Source organism: Coturnix japonica, chromosome 7, assembly GCF_001577835.2.
Source record: "Coturnix japonica isolate 7356 chromosome 7, Coturnix japonica 2.1, whole genome shotgun sequence".
Lineage (NCBI taxonomy): Eukaryota > Metazoa > Chordata > Aves > Galliformes > Phasianidae > Coturnix > Coturnix japonica.
In genome coordinates, this window is record NC_029522.1 from 1,984,613 (window position 1) to 2,003,326 (window position 18,714).

The following is an 18,714-nucleotide window of genomic DNA, read 5'->3' on the forward strand; positions in this document are numbered from 1 at the left end:
CATAACATAACAATAACATAACATACGCAATTTTTCATTATCAAGAGGTTTCATTTGCACTATAAGGCAACACAAGACCCCAAGAGTTGATTCCTTTCCCCTTGCTCTTCTAAACTACCTTGTCTGCCATCACTTCTTTCCAGCCTTTCTCTAAACAACAGCAGGCTGTAATCCAGGTGGAATGGAGGCCTTACGGATCATTTTTCATTAACGTGATGATTTGGGTGGTTACTGCAGGACCCCAAGTAGCATGTGCCTCAAACCGTGTGAAAGAGATGTGCTATAGAGATCCACGTGATGTTGTAATGATTTTCTTTTCTAGCTGGTATCAACACATATTTGAGTGAGGTATCTATACATACTCCAAACAGATTTATACACTTGCATATACAGCTTACTTACTACTGGAAGGAGGAAAACAGTTTTTTGGCAATTGAGAACAACTAAATAGACAAACAAAAACACTTATTTCTGAGCATAACAATCAGTCTTTCAGCTACACGCAAACACAGAGCCAAGAGATCCTTCTAGCACTCACAAACAGCTTGTTAGAACGTGCAGCTTCAGGACAACATCACTGTTCCTGTCTTTTTCTCCAAATAGAGGACAGTAGTGGATCTGACCTGCACGCACGACTGCTGATTTATGCTGTGCTGACTCGGAGGAACTACACTGCCAGCAAGACAATTTCTCATGATTACAGTGTTTACAAGTCTCACTGAGTCCAGAAGTCCATGTTTTGAATACAAGAGGAAAAGCTATGAACAGCTCAGACAAGACACAGCGCATGCACAGCACGTTAAGCTAAATGTCTCCCTTATGTAAAAAATAGATGAGACATACTCTAATTAAAGGTTAGTCAGGGAGAATAATGACCAGAGGCCAAATACAAGAGATGATAATCTTGATTACAGGTTGGTCACACTGATCAAAGTAATAAATTGGCTCTGCATTCCTAGAAACAACTTTGTGAACTTCTGATTCAAAGATTACTGTGTCCAGAATTCCTTCTCCATTATTTGAGACTTCTCCTTCCCTTTAAGTAGCCCACACAATTTGGCCATCAGTTCTGTGAGGCCTCAGACATCCCCCCACCTCTCTACAGCATCCAGACACTGAGAGAACCTCCTGCCTCAAAGGCAGTCTGTGCCATGGTCTGCACAGCTGCTCCCACCCTGGTCATCAGCTGCAGTCCCTGCAGCAGGAGGCAGCAGCAACCATCTGTTTGGGCACAGAGTTCTGACCCTCAGGTAAGGAACTGCCTTCAGTTAACCTGGGGAATACCCGGAGTTCCTTCCTCTTGAAGCAACCCTGAATAGATATTGAAAGAACATCACCTTAACAACGGCCACTCCCACTCAGACCTTGTTTTAAAGATTAGGAGAGAGAGTAAGCAAAAGGCATCCCTGCTATTACGCTATTTTACTGGGATGGTGTGACCTACCCATCCTCTTATCATTATGGATATCAGATGTGGAAGGATGCTTAGAGAATGAGTACTTAATCTAAAAGAAAAGACAGCTAGTTATCAATATTTATTCAGAAGCTAAAGTGCAGTGCAAGAGTTCCCCCTACTGACAGCATGAAATTAAATTGCTAATAAATGTTATTTATTGGGTGGTCTTCAGACTGCTAATTCAGTGTCCCAGTGCAAGCTGGTACACAGCAAAACACCTGAAAATCAGCTGCTTTGGAAATGGAACTAGTGGGATACCTGCCAGCAGGAAAAATATAACATAAAACATGGGTGCATTGCGGCTGTATCTCCTCCTGTGAGTGCCAGAGGCTGAAGGACACACGGCAGAGGCCTGAGTGGGCTCTTGCCAAAATTTATCTGAGTTTGGTTCCTGACCTCTGCAGACAAAGAGGGAGCCTGACTTCCAAACTCACCCCCCAGCTCCTGACAAAGGGCAGTGAAAACATTCTTCCTGTTTTAGTATCGCCTCTTTGAGCCAGCGACTGCCAAGTCAAATCAGAACCTAAAACAACCACTCACAGGAGCCAAAATGCAGTTGGGTACGACATGTGCATCTGGTCATTGGTGGCAGCAGCTGCTGGCTCTGCATCCATAGCTTCCACTTCTGCTTTGGAAAGCTAACGTGACTTTATATACCAGTTATTTTACAAGAACAAAAGGCTGAAGAAAATCTCCTCCAGGACATTGCAGCCTGACCTCACTTGTAAAACATAAGGAGCAAATAAACAGCAGTGCAGCATAAAAGAATAACAGACAAATACAGAGGCCACCGAAGCATGCACAAGACCACTTGATTCAATAAGCAGGGATTTTGCAAAGATCAGTCATGATTCTGGCTCTCAGATTACAAATGCACCTGAAAAAAAAAATGTTCAGTGTTATAGAAGTCAATGCCACATCTCATTTCAAGCATACAGACAGTGAAGGTGACATCTACCAGCAGATCCAGAAGTTACCTATGTATCAGAGATTCTCTCATCACTTCCAATTCCCTCTCCATGCCACCTGGAAAATATAATTACACATCACTAGTGACAAGCACCTTCCTTTTTACTACACTCCTGCACCTGGCTCTCTCACTTCAGCAAGGCTTCCTGCTGCTCCCAGCACAGAAAGCAGAACCACTCTGTCAGCTCACAGGCGAGCACACCTTCCATTTGCTGCTCCTACAGCCCAGCGCAGAGAAGACCTGCTTATGACTGAGGTTTCTGGTAACACACAATAGAACCCACAAAATCTTGATTGCTCAAAAGAATCCCCTTCAGCATGGGTTGCAGCTATTTGGTCTGCTGCTAGAGCCTTGATGCCACCATTCAAGCTCTGCCCCATGAGGTCAGGTGGATTTGAAAGCATCATAATGAAGCACTTTCCATGTACTTAGGTTTTAGCAGCATTGCACCCAATGCTATGCTGATCCTCTTTCAATAAACTAACTTATTTTAGGGGAAAAAATAGTTGGAGCGTGCCCACCATCATCACCTTTATAATGATAGGGAAGATGTCAGGCTGCTAACACTTTGGGGCAGGGACTGAGCCTTTTATCTCAGATAGGAGCTCCTGCATCTCAGGCTCTGCCTGAAACAAAGCATCCGTAACTGCTGCAGGAAGTCACAGCGTACGGTGTGGTTACGTTCTGCTGCTGAGCTGCTCTTGGGACAGCCCCGAGCCCTTCCACTAGTGTGGGTCACAAAAGGCAGCGGGCAGGGTCCACATGTAGGGTTCACTGTGCCTGCCTGGAAAGGGGGTGAAGCCTGGCTCCCTGAGAGCCCTTTGCAAAGGCCAGGGTGCCACATTACGAACTGAAGAACTGACTGATGTTTTGGGGTGTTTTTTGATAAACATCTTCCTTCTGGCCATTTCCGAACCAAGAGCCAACATTTCACCTTTCTCTGCTGTCTGCTCCAGAAACGCCTCGTAGTAGAGCAATAAGGCAACCACAGAGGGCTGCACCTCTCGTGATGTTTTTAAACTGTGACACGGCCCCATTCCACTCCCCGGGGCGGTGAGGGCACAGCTGACGCACAGGAAAAGCTGCCGGGACAGAGCTGGGGCAGCATAAAACGTAGGGCAAGAGGCAGCCGCACCTGGGGACACCGCCAGCAGCTCAGGGACCGCTCATACAGGTAAGTCAGGAGGGTTCCTTCTGTCTGTCTATCTGTCCATCCATCTGGAGCTTTCAGGGTATCATGGGGGGGAAGGAAAGGGGGTAACTTACCTGGATTTGGGGGTCTCATGGTCCTGGGGCTCCCCACTGCTCCTGCACCGCTGGGCCACTCCATCAGGGGAGTCAGGTGAGATTTATCTACCAGGGGGACCATAGGGAATGTCGTGGTGGTGGCACAGGTCGTAACTGCAGACAGAACCAAAAGTATCTGAATGAGCACCTCACGACATAGAAAGTGAGGCAGTTGCACTGTTACTATTTCATTTGCAGTTGCTTGATGCTAATTTTTAAATACGGTACATTTCTGCTACAAGCTTTCATGGTAGATTCAATATAAACTACAGGTGTCCTGAGCTTTTAAACTCCCAGCACAACTCACAGGAAAAGGAAAACCTGAAGCAGGACATTCAGTATCAAATGTGCTCCCAGAACCCTGGGTACAGACCAGGCCCATCCTTTGCAAGGTCTGTGGCACACTAGCACCCCAGAACATCACCTAGAAGTCCAACAAGGGTGCAGCATCATCTTGGTTTTATTTATTTATATAAAAACACAAAGTTCTTAATACTTGTAGCGTATCACAACCACCACAGTTTGCCAGAAGCTGCAATAAAATCTCTCAATGAAAGCAAGCAGGCTTACAAATCTTATTTTCCCAACATAAGGTGTTATTACATTATGATTTGGTTTGTGCTGGTAACTCAAGAAATAAGGCCTGAGCTTCTTTGTAATTACCTGTGCAACAGCAGAGATAGGAAAACGTTCCTATATATTGCTCCAAAAATATATATTCTCTCCTTTGAAATCTTGACATTATGAAACTACAATTCAGAGGTGGAAATGAAAAAGCTTTTTATAAAAAGGTCAGCTTTTTATAAAGATGCCGATTTTGATGAAACCCCATCTTTTTAATTTGCAGGGAAAATTCCTATCAAAAACATCCAAAACCACCACGTTGCCCCAACTGCAGTGCAATCTTTAATGCACAGCATTGTACTGTACATAGTTTCTTAGTGTGAACCAAGGCAATGAGGGGCAGACAACCATTAGTAAAGGACCAGGCCGTGGGCAGAGCTCACAGGAGGACCAAGGTGGGAGACCCCAGGGTGTATCCTTACCTGTTTCCAAAGCTATTGCTGACTTTTTCTGCAGATGACACAGCTAGAACCACAACCCAGCATTGCCTTGAGGCAGTGTTTATCTCTCAGTGCAGTACAAAAGTACATGGGTTTATCTCAGTGCATCCTCCAGTGCAATATAGGAGATCTGATAGTGCTGCAACGATGTGGAAGGATAGGTAAGAGCAGTGACACAACCCAATGGGACACTTCAGAGTAGCCTTCAGGCTTCATTAGTGTACAGTGGGGCTAAAGCAGCAAATCAATTTCTGCTTTCTTGTTGGAGCTTATTGTCTTTCTGCTTTTGAATATGCTTTCCTGTGTCAGAAAAACCAAACAAACACCACAATGAAAATGTTCTCACCAGTCAGATTAATGATGATGTGATGCAACCTTGGCATACAGATGTCAGAAATATCATCTCTGCCCAAGTAGAAGAGTCACGGTGGTGTCTGCTCACCCAAAGTAATCCCTTCAGTCCATGGGAAGCAGTGGCTATTTAAAGACAACTCAACCCACCTAAAATCTGTAACTCTCATTAGAGAGTCAGAAGTTAACTGGGGTCGATAGCCCAGCCAGGAATTTCAGAGCCCACAACTGGTGACCCCATAATTTCTAATATTTGAGTTTTCTTATGGCTATCCCCTTCCCAAGTTGGATTTTTTCTTTTTTTAAACACCAAATCACATAATTCTATGTCAAGTAAAAATAGGGAAGATACACTAGACCAATGTTTTGCATTCTGAAGTAAGCAGTCCTCTCCAAATAGAAAACATAGGGCTCTAGCAACAGCACAACAACATAAAACGGTGTGAATTCATTGTTGTAAGCAAATCCTTTGCTTTTACTATGATTTCATAGGAACGTTTTAGCCTGAATTTGAAGCACACAAACCTGAACTACTTCCCTAGGAAGAGATGCTGCACAAACCTCCCCCCTTCGTTGTCATCAAAATATACGCACTAGGGAAGAAAGCTGGCAGAGGTGTAAGAGCTAAAACATCTATTGGCCTTGCTTGCTTTTCACCCTCTTCCCTTTAACTGACTGACTTCAGCTAGGTTTTAGTTTTAAAGCTTCAGTTTTAAAGACAGAAAATAATCAGGAATATTAAACTACGTATTTAAAAAAAAAGTACTGTGATGAAAATAAATGTTTTGTACCCTTTGTATTGCTGATACGTTGCTATTTTCAAACAAGTTTAATCATTTCTTTTGCAGCATGTCCCAGTGGAGTCAAGTTCAACAACTGGAAATAAAGTTTTTGGAGCAGGTCGACCAGTTCTATGATGATAACTTCCCCATGGAAATCCGGCATCTGCTGGCACAATGGATAGAAAGCCAAGATTGGTAAGGAATACATTTAGTCCCTCTCTTTAAATTTCCATCATGAGCAGCTTTCAGATGTTAGGGTACTCACTGTTTGAACTGTGCAGGCATCTACATTCCAAGAATAGCATCCTGCTTTTTATGGATTCAGCTTGTTGAGTTAGAACTACACTTCATCTATTTAAGAGATTCAGTGTCAGTAAAGTCCTGTTAAAGCTGCAACATTATTTTCCACTTATTAAGTAATAATTTCCATTGAACACATTTTATATACAAAGGTCATGCTTACATCTAAATACAGAATCAAATTAATTACTGTGCTTTTTTCTAATAAACTACCATACAACATGAAATTTAAGGCAGTATTGATGAAAATAAGATCTGGGTGCAGTTGGGTGGAGTCCCTTGCATGTTTTGAAATGATTCTAATGAAAAGCACCATATTTAAAGGTAAACATAAATAGATAATCAATATATAGCTTTTCTAGCTTGGATGCTTTTTCTTAGAGTGCAGATCACTTTTCCTTTTAACTTGAAATTTAAAGAACATTTAAAGGGGAGTGAGTTCTTATATTAGCTTAATCCTAAGCAAAAGGCAATAAAAATGATCTAAGAACAAAAAGATGTTGTACTGAAGGACATGGCGTAGTAGGAAATACTGGTGATAGGCGGATGGTTGGACTGGATGATCTCAGAGGTCTTTTCCAACCTTGGTAGTTCTATGACTACAAACATAAGGGCACTAGATGTTTCACAGAAGAACATAACCCAAGTCAGTTTTCAATGGAAACATTATTCCTTTACCTCCAGCAGCACACAATTATTCCTCTTGTCCAAATCACACTTCAAGCTGGATATAGAGTTCTGGGGGACAAAACAGCAATTTGCAGTTACCGTCTTCTAGAAGTTAAATTTATACAGAAATTTATATCATATTCATTCAATAGCTATCTCAAAATTCAGGACTAAATACCAATAAACATTCATACTAAAAGCAGCAGGAAGAGACGTCTGAATTTGGGAAGCTAAATCCACAGGTCTATTGGAGAAACATAGTAAAAAAAGATTTGCTAATTAATACAGTAATTTTCCTCGAAGGTTATAGCATGCAGTGGGGCTGTGGGAATCATTAGAAACTCCTTTTTGCCTGATTTAGCAGGCAAATATCAAACAGGTACCTGCCACTGGGGGAACAAAGAGGGAGTAACCTTAGGACAAGGAGGCCATCCACTGCAGACAACCTTTCTCTATCCCACTCACTAAAGTTACTGTTCATGTAACAAGCTGTTCCATAAATAGCAGAACTAGTAAAGCCTGTTTCCATGCATTTGCATCCTTTGTCCCCTACATACCCTTCATCAGTAGCTTCAGAGTCTTCCCATATCCCCAAATAGTTTGGCTGGGCAAAGGCTCATCTGGTGCCTGGTGTGAAGATATATATCTGCTGACTGGCCATCTGGCTGTTGCCTCCTGAAGCAAGTTATTACTGCCATTTTCCTCAGTGGAGGCACTAATTTGGATTCCTCTCCTCCACCAACCTGCCAGTTTTCTGGGAAATTTGTACAGATACGGTATTTTTTGGACTTTGAGCCCACTGTCAACTTAGGCTGAAAATGGGCAGCAACTTGAGAAATTATGTCTATATGACTGACAGAGGAAGACAGACTCTGGCTCACACTGTGCATAAGTCTTGCTTCCATCAGCAAGTGGGCTAAAAATGTTTAAATATTCACTGAAACCAGGACTGGAAACCTCTGATGGTCTCTCCTCTGGATGAGTCCACAGCCTGAGCTTAGAACATCCTCTTACTGTCATTACAGCCTTGCAGCTAGGTGAATTCAGGGATCATAACGTAAAACCAATTATTTACATAGCTCTACATGATACATTTAAATGGAACTTTTTACTGCTTTTATTTCTCTATGGATTATAAATTTATGTACAGATAGTTTGTCGCTTGTTATGACACCTTAAAAACATGCGTTTCTCATTCATCTGCTCTCTAGGGAGGCTGCATCCAACAATGAAGCAATGGCAACCATCCTTTTACAGAACCTGCTAATCCAGGTGGATGACCAGCTAGACAAGGTTTCACAAGAGAAGAACCTTCTCTTGATTCACAACCTGAAAAGAACCAGAAAGCTGCTTCAGGTATGTTTTTACTCCACATAACCAATTGCATGCTCTGCCTGGCTTCTAAGAGCAATGCCTGCCTCTGCTATCACAGCTTGTTCCTTTGCACTACTCAGATCTTCCCTATAGAATCCAGCTATGAGGAGAACAAGCCTCCAATAAGAGGCTGTCAGTCAGCTTGTGGAAAAGCAACTCATATTCTTAATGCACACCACTTAGATGCAACAATGCTGTGACCTCTTGGCTCAGCACATACCCCAGTCTCACTCAGCTCTTAAAAACAGGTCGATACGGTGCTTATAGACGTTAATGTTCGCTACAAGTGTGATTACCAACTCTCTAGACACACGTGGATGTTTAAATATGATTAGCTGTGACAGCCTTTGGGGAAACAACATTTATTTGGTGCTTAGAAAACAGCACCCTAAAAAAGGAACAGCACCGGCTGTTTTGTTCTTAGCTGTGATTACTTGTTACAAATTGCTTAAAGGATTTTCCTTTAGGCTTCTGCAAAGTGGTATTTATGTTGATTGGTTGAACGTTCCTCTAGTAATTGTTTATTTAAGGCAAGAATTCGCAGAGTTCCACTTCATTAGTCACCTACTTCCTGACAGTTATTTGTCTTCTGCATAAAACAGATACACATCTGAGTTGAACAAAAGTTTGGGGATTTTTCTCTCCTTTGATGGTGTTTTCCATAAGTACTTCAGTGAAAACTGTATCGTTTACAAAATGTTTTTTGTATTTTATGTGAATTAATTGGTCTGGAAAATCTTCATACTACCGTGTCAATTATTTTCGTATCTCTGTGCCTGCGTGTCTTTCTGTTCTGTATTTCTAATGGTGGCCTCTTAAAAAAGCAACACCTCTATTGCTTCCAGCATTATGCAAGCAGTTTAATGCAACTTGAAACGAAAGCTCTTTTTTTGTTGCTGTTTTGGTTTGTTTCTTTTATGGTTTGTGTAGCAGCATTGACTCTCATTTCAGCACGGCTCAAACAACTTAACTGCTTGTGGAATGAACAGCTGAAAGGTTACTGCTATGACCTCCTTCAAGATCACTTGGACACTTGGTCACAGTAGTTCGAGCCAGAGCTCCATTACCTTAGGTGTTCTCTCCAGAAGCATATGTGTAGAAGGAGCATAGAAAAAAAAAGCAGTTGTATTCCTGGCTTAACAAGTTGTACATTTCTGATTCTGCCATCACAACATATGAGGATTAGTATTATGTACTTACAGGCTCTACCAAGGTAAAGACTCGCTCTGCTCCTTCTTTTCCTCACGCCGTTCATTTCATTCTAAACTTCAGCTGGCCACTCATTGTCTGCTGTGAAATCCAGGGCACTGAGATGAAGCATGAGCCTTGAGTGAGCACACGAGTTTACCTAGCAGATGGTGTGAACATGGACAGAGTGAAAATAGAGTCTTGCAGGCCTTGACTTAGCAAGCTTCCTAAAGCAAGGAACTCTTTGTTCTGAAAGGTCTGCAGGTTGGCAATCTAAACCAACACAAAACTCCCAAAGGGACATTATAGCTGTTGGATCTGCAGTGCTTATCAACAAGAACTTCTATCTTGGAGTTAGCAATTAAGCAGTTCCAGCCAAGCAAAAAACACAACAGCTCTATTAGTAGTATTAGTAATAAGTTGATCTTTCTCTGTTATATCAAGACAACATTAACATCTATTCAGCTAAAAAGCCACTCAATCAGTTTCAAAACACACATACAAACCACCAGACACCGAACAGCACACTTTCACTATTAAGCTTTTCCTGCTTTCTTATAACCTTTAACTCAATTATTCACAGCCTTATTATTATTTCCAACAGAACTTCTGTACATTGGAGTAGAGCAAGGCTCTTAGAAAATCTGTAACACATGTATGCAGTACTGCTGTTTCAAACATGACGTTCCAGTTTCTGGAACACAAATGATAACTGCTTCCTCAACCCAAGTAAGCAATGTATGTTCTTGGAAGGTGCACCTGATATTTTTCAGTTTATCTGAGAAGTTTGGAGAGCCCAATACTTACTTCCAATCAAAGCTGACACACTTGCAGATACCGAATCTCACAGTTTAAGCTGGTTTGTGACTGCTTCATGAGACAATCCTTAAAGGTGACCAAAGGATACAGTGCACTGCCATAAACCTTTTTGTCCTGAAATGCTAGAGAAAGAGCACACCGTAAAACTAGAGACCGTTCACTAACTTGGACTGGCTTCCTACATAGACAGAGGAAGATACATTTCTGGTGACTCTATAAACAGTTTTGGTTTGATTTCCTCTGAAAGTTAGTTACACCACAATCCCACCTTTCTGTTTGTTCTCTAGAACAAGCACTTCTCTGAAATTTCACAGTTCACTTCTCTTCTTTCCCCTCTCCATACCACACACAGACACTTGTAGACACACAAAGATGTTCAACCTCAATACATGACCTGAACGTAATGTTAGTTTATTACTTTGAGCCAATTATATATGGCTTGTCAAGCTAAATAATGCTGGAAACCAGCATGCAGAATACAAAGCTGAGCTGTGGCATAGGTCCCTAAATACTGCAACAATAAAATAATTATAAATACAGAGTATTCATAGCACAGTCTGCAAATCTGGACAAAAGACAAAGTGTGGGACTACTACTTAATTAGTAATATAATTAAGTCATTTCTGAAGGCCAGCCTTAGAAGAGGAATAGCCTCTTTACAAATGGCTTGTGCGGCTGCTTTCCAGGCAGAACGGATTTATTGGGCTCAAGATTCCTGGTGCTGTTAGGGTCACTAGTTCCCGATAGCACAGCCCAGCACTCTCCATTTGAGACCTTCTGCTCAGATTGCTTTTAATTATCCAGAAAAGGCAAAGTTCTGAGCTTCACCTGAAATGTCTGTATGCAAACATCTTAGTTATTCCATGGGATTAAGGAAGGAAAGTAGGGGAACAAGCAAGACGCAAGACCTTGCCTGCCTTTTATTTGCAATATAATGCTTCGATCAATCTCAGGAGTCGAGAAGCTCAAAGACCAGAACCGTTAGTGTAAAGACAGCAAAGCACCCTTGTTTTTAGGTCACAGAGACCACCCCTATTCTCCTACATAACAGAAATAGTATCGGGGCATGGCATTCCTGCTCAGGCTGATGAAAGATCCAGAAATATCTTGATGCAGAAAGAAATGTTGACCAGGAAACGTACAAACTGAAATAGTTTTAAGTACTTGAAAGCAACTCAGGTAAGCTGTAAACTCTCAGTGATTTGCTTCTCTATTCATTCCTTGCTCTTTCGAGAAGTTACTTCTTGACATCTAACTGGTATAAATGCACGTATTATATTAAAAAGGAGCAGTGCTTTAGGTTAAAATCCCTTGTATTCTTATATTGCTATTACTCCTCTAGCCAGTAAATTGGATTCATTTTTGCAACAGATTGGCCTTTTGTTGCGATGCTTTTCAGAGGATAATAGCCAAGCACAACTACTTGCTAAGGTTCAATCCTATGTCCCTCCTCCCACATAAGTCCTGCTCCTGTGAGCAGCAGCTCTATAGAGGGATGAGGAGGGAATACGTTTGGAGAGAGAAAGCTCTGACTACAATTCTTTCTCCTTTTTAAAGCCTAGATGGAGAAAAGCAAAGCAGATTAGTCACAAGGACACGGTTTGTGCTGTTGCTATGACAGCAGAACGTAAAGGGCAGATGTTAAACTCAGAAGAGCTGCCTATCACTTCTAGGAACCAAATTTCAAATGTAACAGTCTGCAAGACCTTAGCCCATGAACAATTGCATCCTGGCTTCCTGAAGAATTTCTTGTAAATACCTGTGCCTGTCCCTGAAGGAAGCTCCTTCAAAACATGCAAACACAGTGCACAATAGAGACTAGCAAAATTACTTGTTTAGGACAGAAGCCGCCCACGTTCCTCGCTCACAGGCTTAAATCCTTAACTGCTAAGAGCAGCATAGCTGCCGGGATTCTACAAAGCTGTTGGTAGACTGACAAACTAAGACAGTCATGAATTTGCTCATGCCCCACCAGCCCAAGTACAAACAGTCTCTAAGTTATCAAGGGATTTTTCACCTTAGATATCCTTACGTCTTTGTTTCTTACCTTACCGGAGCTGCAAATTCAGCTTGGCTGCCTGAGCCATGCTTGAGCTACCAGGAACTTGACAGCAGCGTGCCCAGGTGGCCAAGGGGCATCCTGGCTTGTACAAGTAGTGCAGCCAGTAGGAAAAGGAATATGATCGTCCCCCCCGTACTCAGCTCTGGTAAGGCAGCAACTCAAGTTCTTGGCTTGGTTTCAGGCCCCTCAATACGATAAAGACACGGAGGCCCCAGAATGCATTCAGAGAAGGGCAAGGAAGTTGGCAAAAAGTCCAGAGCACAAGCATTTATGAAGAGCAGCTGAGGGAGCTGGGATTGTTCAGTCTGTAGAAAACAAGGCTCACGGGAGACCTTACTGCTCTCTACAGCTGCCTGAAAGGAGACTGTGGTGAGCTGGGGGTCAGCCTCTTTGACGTAACAGCAGCAGGATGAGAGGGAATAACCTCAAACTATGTTAGGGGAGGTTCAGATCAGGTTTTAGGAAGAACTTGTCAGTAAGAGTGGTCAGGCACCGTAACAGCCTGCCCACAGAGGCAGTGGATGAACCATAACTGGAGGTTTTCAATAACTGTGTACATGTGGCACTGAGAGACATGCTTCAGTAGCCATTGTGGTGACGGGATGATGGTTGGTTTGGATTATCATAGTGGTCTTCTCCAATCTTAATGATTCTGTTATTCAGACACAGAGATGGGCTGCACATGGCAATGGACCTATGACAACCACACCAGCAAAAAGCAGGAATTCCCAGAATCATCCCACTCATAATCACGACTCATATTTATGCTCTGGTCTCAAGATAACTCTTGAAAGCAATCCTTTCTCATTAACAGCAACATGCATCTGCGTCACAATACTGTTTATGATATTCAGGGGAAAAACAGATTATATAAATCCCTTATAAAAGTGAAATAACTGATTTCAGGGACAGGAAGAATGGCTACTTCTCCCATTTAACCATTGAAGCCTGAGTTAATGAGGCTATGTTGTGCTCTAGGGAACATTCCACCAATAAAATATGTACATCCATGACATTTATTTAACAGCCACAGCTGAGTCTCAGGAGTCTGTGATCTGCACACACTCACCAGCCCTGCCAGAGACTGAGATAAGGGGAAGGCACACAGAGGGGAGCCTGCCTGGGTAACCACAACTGCGTGCACACCTTCAGCAGCCTGGGGAATCCATGCAGAGAGAGAGGTCAAGGATTCACCAGATCTGCTGATTTATGTCAACACACTGCACTAAAATGAACTGTTAGAAACAGGTTTATGCTGTGGAGCTAGGAAATAATGGTTTAGTAATACTTCTTCCATCTACACAGCACTGTGTTATCATGAAATTACATGCAACAGCATCTTAATCTACCTTCTTCTATTTCACTTAACCAAACTGTGTTAAACTTATGGCATTTCATTCTATATAGAACTCACCCTACTTTCAAGTAGCACAAACAGCATCTTGCTTTCCATACTGTTACAACAGCGATGCAGTAGCGTGCTCCTACTTCTGCTTCAGATTCTCAGTCACACTGCACAGCTTGTTTCCATCTGTAATGGGAACCAAACCCCTCTGAGCTTCTCCAGACACAACTGAAACGAATGTACAAAAGTGTTTATTTTAGTTCAGGTGACTGTTACTGCATGTTTCTGTACCAGAAAGGAGAAGGACGATGGATCCTAACATTATTTATTTGGGATCAAAGAAAACTGACCCAAACAATAACATAATATAAAGCATTTGATCTGAGATAGGATATTGCAACTGATACTTAACAAATACTTCTAGTAAGAGCCATACTGAGAAGCAGTTGCAAAAAATGGAAACATAGTCATTAATGTTTATGTTGCAGTTTCCTGTTAAAGCTAAAAATGAAGTGAGAATGGAACACAGAGAAAGTTTTCAATACACCACAGAAATAAACCAACAACACAAAAACAACCCAACATGTAAAATGTTATTTATATACATTTAGTGCTAATGCAACCAGATACATCATCAAAGCAACATATTTTATCCCACACCATCCAAAATGGCTATTCATATTAGCATCTTGCCGTCAGCATTTTCAAGCTTAATCATGAAAGCTGATTACAAAATAATTTGGTGTGCAAGCGAGGAACCTCAGACACACTCTGCAGACTGAATGCTAACCAGCCAACCCTCTGCCATCAGTGACTGCAAGCTAGCTGCTGCATGGCAGCTAACAAGGTTTTTTTAACAAAGGATTCCAATGCACGGCTGCAAAAAGATCCTTCCTAGATGTAAAATGTTTTTGAGCTACAAGTCATTATTATAAGAATGCAGCTGAAACAACTTATAGACATTGCAGTTTGTTTTCGTGGAATGAACCAAAGGTAACTTATGCACAGATGTTCAAAAATCAAGAACATAAAGTGCTTTGCAATCCTTGCTCATTCTAAGGGCCCAGCTGCAGAGAGACCTGCCTGGGAGGGTAGCTAACAGGCCTCAAGACTTTGAGCCTAAATGACAGAGGAAGGAAACAAAAATGAGATGTCCTCTACTATTTGCCCTCTTTTGCAGGGTACGTTCTGTGTTTATTTTGAAATACATTTCTTTTGATTAAGAAGCATTACTGCATTATTCATTCAGTGGGGCAGCACGGTCGCACTGTGTGATGATGAGATCCACAACAATGTATTCTCTGCAACCGTATCTCACCCACTACCAGCTGACAAGCCCGCTGCTCCTATTGACCATCCCTTTGCTTCTTCTGGTTTGTGCTGAGAGGAACTCAGTGGAGTTTAAGAGCAAACCGGAGTATGGAACCAAAGACCTCTGCCTTCACAGCTTATCCCAGCTCTGCCTTGATGGCAGGTGCTCCCAAGAATGTTTACATTCTTCTTGAAGCTTCGTTACTATTCTATATGAGAAAAGCAGAAATGGAGCACTGTAGGGTTGTGTTTTAAGGCTTCCCACGTTCTGAAGAGCTGTCTAAAAGAATGAGTCTGCCTTTAAGGTTCTCCTAGGTATTTTGAAAGCAGGAGGGGAAGTCTATAAATAAGAATCGAGGAAGAGCAGTCACAGGTACTTCCTCTTAAAGACCTGAATAGAACAAAGCCATCTTTTTGAGTAGAAAAAGAACTTTAGTAATAACAGAACCTGCTGAGATGCAGGGTTTCAAAACAAAACATGCTTCTTCAAAGAGTCAGTCCCCACAGTACACTGAGATAGGTGTTATGCCTGCCTGCACAAACAGGGGCAGAAAATAAATCAAGGCAACAATGACACTTGTTTTCATTACATGGAAGAGATACTTGCTCAACCAGAAACATGCTGAATATCCAGCTCAGTAGAATAAGGGTGTCACAAGAAAGCAACGGGGAAGGCAACGTATTCTTTCTTGACATTGTAATCCTGTCACCCGCTTGTGTTCCAGCTCCCATCCATCAAACATTCATTCAACGTCAACACATCAGTAGCTGTCATAGCTAACAGTTCCATGCCACCAATAATGATTATATCGTACACACCTAAAAGGCATGAAGTTGGGTTTTCCAAGCAGAATCAACCAAAAATAGCTTGTACTGATGGTTTCTACCACTAAAAAACCACACTTCTTCAGAATTAGACAGCACTAAGACCTACTCAAGCCATTTTCAGATCACCTTAAAAAGTAGGTAAAAGGTTGGGTTTTCTTAAAGGTTAAACACCACCCTTGTACCCTTACCACACTAGAGGTGGTAAGCAACAGCCAGACCCTCTAGACACATCACTGAAACACAGAAACCAGAGCCAGGATATTCTGTAGCACATTTAAAGAAGTACTTGTTTATAGACATTCACAGTATAGAGACCTTTGACACATAAAAAGGAAAGCTGTCAGTATCTATGTGGTTGGGAGCGATCCTATTTGTGATGGCGTTACCCAGGGGAAATCATACATTGTTGGGGGAAAATTATTACATGTGGGGGTGGGGGAAGTAGCATGAGCAAGAGAGTCAGTCGCTGGTATAGATTTCTCAACTCTTCCCAGGAAAAGCAGTACATTTCCAACACTAAAACTTACAGCTCTTTGTACCAGCACATGTAATTCAAAGTTTCTCTATGATCTTATAAGTTAGGAAACCAGAATCCTGCACCCCAAACAAATCAGGCTGTTTTAAAATCAGCCTAATGTTTGAATGTTGCACACTGTAACTAATACATCCTTTGTGTGAAATGCCCTTTTGTTTCTCTACATGGTCTGGTAAGAAACTTTCACAGCAGACACCTCTGAAGTGCAGACAGGACATTCTGGGCAGTGGTAGGAGGGATTTCTCCCTAGAAAAGGTCATTATTATTCAGAGAATATGTTGGCCTGTTCAGAATGAAAGTTTTACTTCTTATTTGTTTAAATTAATCATAACGTCGGTACTTATTGAGAGTAAAACTCCCCAAATAAGACTGATAGCTGTTTGTTGTAAGTCATGGCACAGAAGACCTCTCAGAAACAGAAGACAGGAGAAAGAAAAATTCTAAGACCAATGAAATCACAGCTGCAGCAGCAGATATGAATAATATTTCCTTCTGAAACTTCAGATGAGAAGTGAACCACCAGCTTCTCTTTATTGATACTTATAGAAAGATGATACTAAGTTTGCCTCTGTCTATACATATATACAAATACAAGTACCATTACTAACACAATCTTGCATAACGGCAGAATCAACACCCCTTATCCTTTCCCAGCTGCCAATGCTTTTGTTGCACCAAGTCCAATTTGCTTTCTTTGGTTCGGGTTCCTTTATTTCCCAACTTGCACCACTTATTCAATGATAAGAAATCATTTCCAGGTTTTCATTTGAAAGCCACGTTCAGCTTGAACAAATCCTACCCTCAACCAAAGAGGAAATGGGAGTACAGGAGAGCAAGTGCTTACAGTGAGCTGATAATACTGGCTGGCACAGTTTGAAGCGTAATTTCCTTTCAGAAGCATAAAAAACAGGGAGATAAACAAAAATCAGAGGTTATTTTGACAGTCAGAAGAATTAGCTATTATTACTTTCAGTAACTACAGGCATTTATTAAGTTGTAACTCTTAAGACTGGTTATAATTTGTTTATTCATATCAATTTCTTACCTTTAAGTTAAAACCCTTCTGCTAGAAGTACTGCAGAAAAGGTGGGGCACTGGAATAGGCTGCCCAGGGAGTAACCATCCATGGAGGTGTTGTACTGAGGGACATGGTTTAGTGGGAAATATTGCATTGGGTGGACAGTTGGACTGGATGATCTTAAAGGTCTTTTCCAACCACAGTGAAACCATGATTCTGTCCACATTGCACAAATACCACAGTTCTAGGTGAGAATGACAGGCTGGCTGTGGCACACTGCTCTACTGGTGCCAGCTGCCCACAGCTCACTGTGTGCTTCCATCTGTGTGCCAGAAAGGCTCATTGCCCTCTTTTGGTCACAACCGTGTGCATTCAGAGCACAGCAGCTGCAGAGCATCATTCCAGCCTTTAGTTGGAGGGGGGTTACAGCCCTGACAGCTCGCTGTCGGTCTGCTCTGTGCCTGCTGGAAGAGCGAAAGGAATCAAGTAGAATCGAACAAGTGCTGGGCAGGTATAAGTAAGGGAAGCAATTCAGACACAGCTGATTGCTAGGGCTGAGTTTAAAAGGGGGGGGGGGGGAGAACAGTTAATTTTCACTTCAACTCCTGATTCAGACCGTTTTCCCTTACTGAAACAAAGAGAGATTTTAAAGGTTTTGCATATGAATGGTACCCAGAAATGCTAGGAAAGTCCCTGATAACTGGCATTCCTTCGTGGGGGATTTTAAAACAACCCAATGTCAAGAGGCTTTAGAAGGCCTTTTCTGTGTAGGTGTGTCCTCCAGCACCAAGGGTTCTCTATTTCTTCTTGGCTTGGTTACAGCTTCTGTTTGAATCCTTCTTGTCACACAGCAAAGACTAAAGGATCCCCAGGGGCTCCATATGGGTTGTTTGAGGGGAAAATTTCAGTACTGATCCTGCAGCCAGTTCTGATTTTCCAGCTTGCCCTCCTAACCCTCAAAGCTTCAAATTGAACCACAGGCTCAGCCTGAAGTAATGCAGTTCTGTCATGCTCTTTGGAACCCCATTCTGCATCCCAATTCTGGTATCCAGGTTTCCATAACCCAAAGTCCCTCAGGAGCCCACAGCCCTCAAATTACTTTGTGTGTACACTGATGGCCACGTGGGACAAGTATGTTATTCATCCTTCTCCTGAGATGACTTCAAAAACCCCAGTAACATTACAACGTTTCCTTCCATTGCCAACAATGCCATGATAGTCCAAGCTGCCCTAGAAGTGAACACTTAGTACATCACATTTAACTGTAAGAGTCCTGCTGTCACAGCAGTAGATACGTGGTCACAAGTTGTGCTCATACTTCTGTCAGCTCTGTTCACATACTTGGTTTCTAGTGG

At 42.1% G+C, this 18,714-nt stretch overlaps 1 protein-coding gene and 1 long non-coding RNA gene across 2 annotated transcripts in view; one reads left to right on the forward strand and one right to left on the reverse strand.

Moving 5' to 3' along the window:
- Positions 1 to 824: 824 nt before the first annotated feature.
- Positions 825 to 9,605, reverse strand: LOC116653659. Its single transcript, XR_004307909.1, has 7 exons — positions 9,454 to 9,605; positions 6,889 to 6,948; positions 6,176 to 6,261; positions 5,920 to 6,073; positions 4,760 to 4,916; positions 3,693 to 3,827; positions 825 to 2,482 (listed from the first exon to the last, which is right to left on the reverse strand). It is a non-coding gene; the product is annotated as an uncharacterized LOC116653659 (long non-coding RNA).
- Positions 3,137 to 18,714, forward strand: part of STAT4 (signal transducer and activator of transcription 4) — a 35,590-nt gene continuing 20,012 nt past the window's right edge. The window contains exons 1-3 of the mRNA XM_015867640.2: positions 3,137 to 3,600; positions 5,977 to 6,105; positions 8,091 to 8,235. Coding sequence (XP_015723126.1) covers positions 5,978 to 6,105; positions 8,091 to 8,235 — 273 coding nt within the window. The 5' untranslated portion in view covers positions 3,137 to 3,600; position 5,977. The remainder of the gene's footprint in view (positions 3,601 to 5,976; positions 6,106 to 8,090; positions 8,236 to 18,714) is intronic.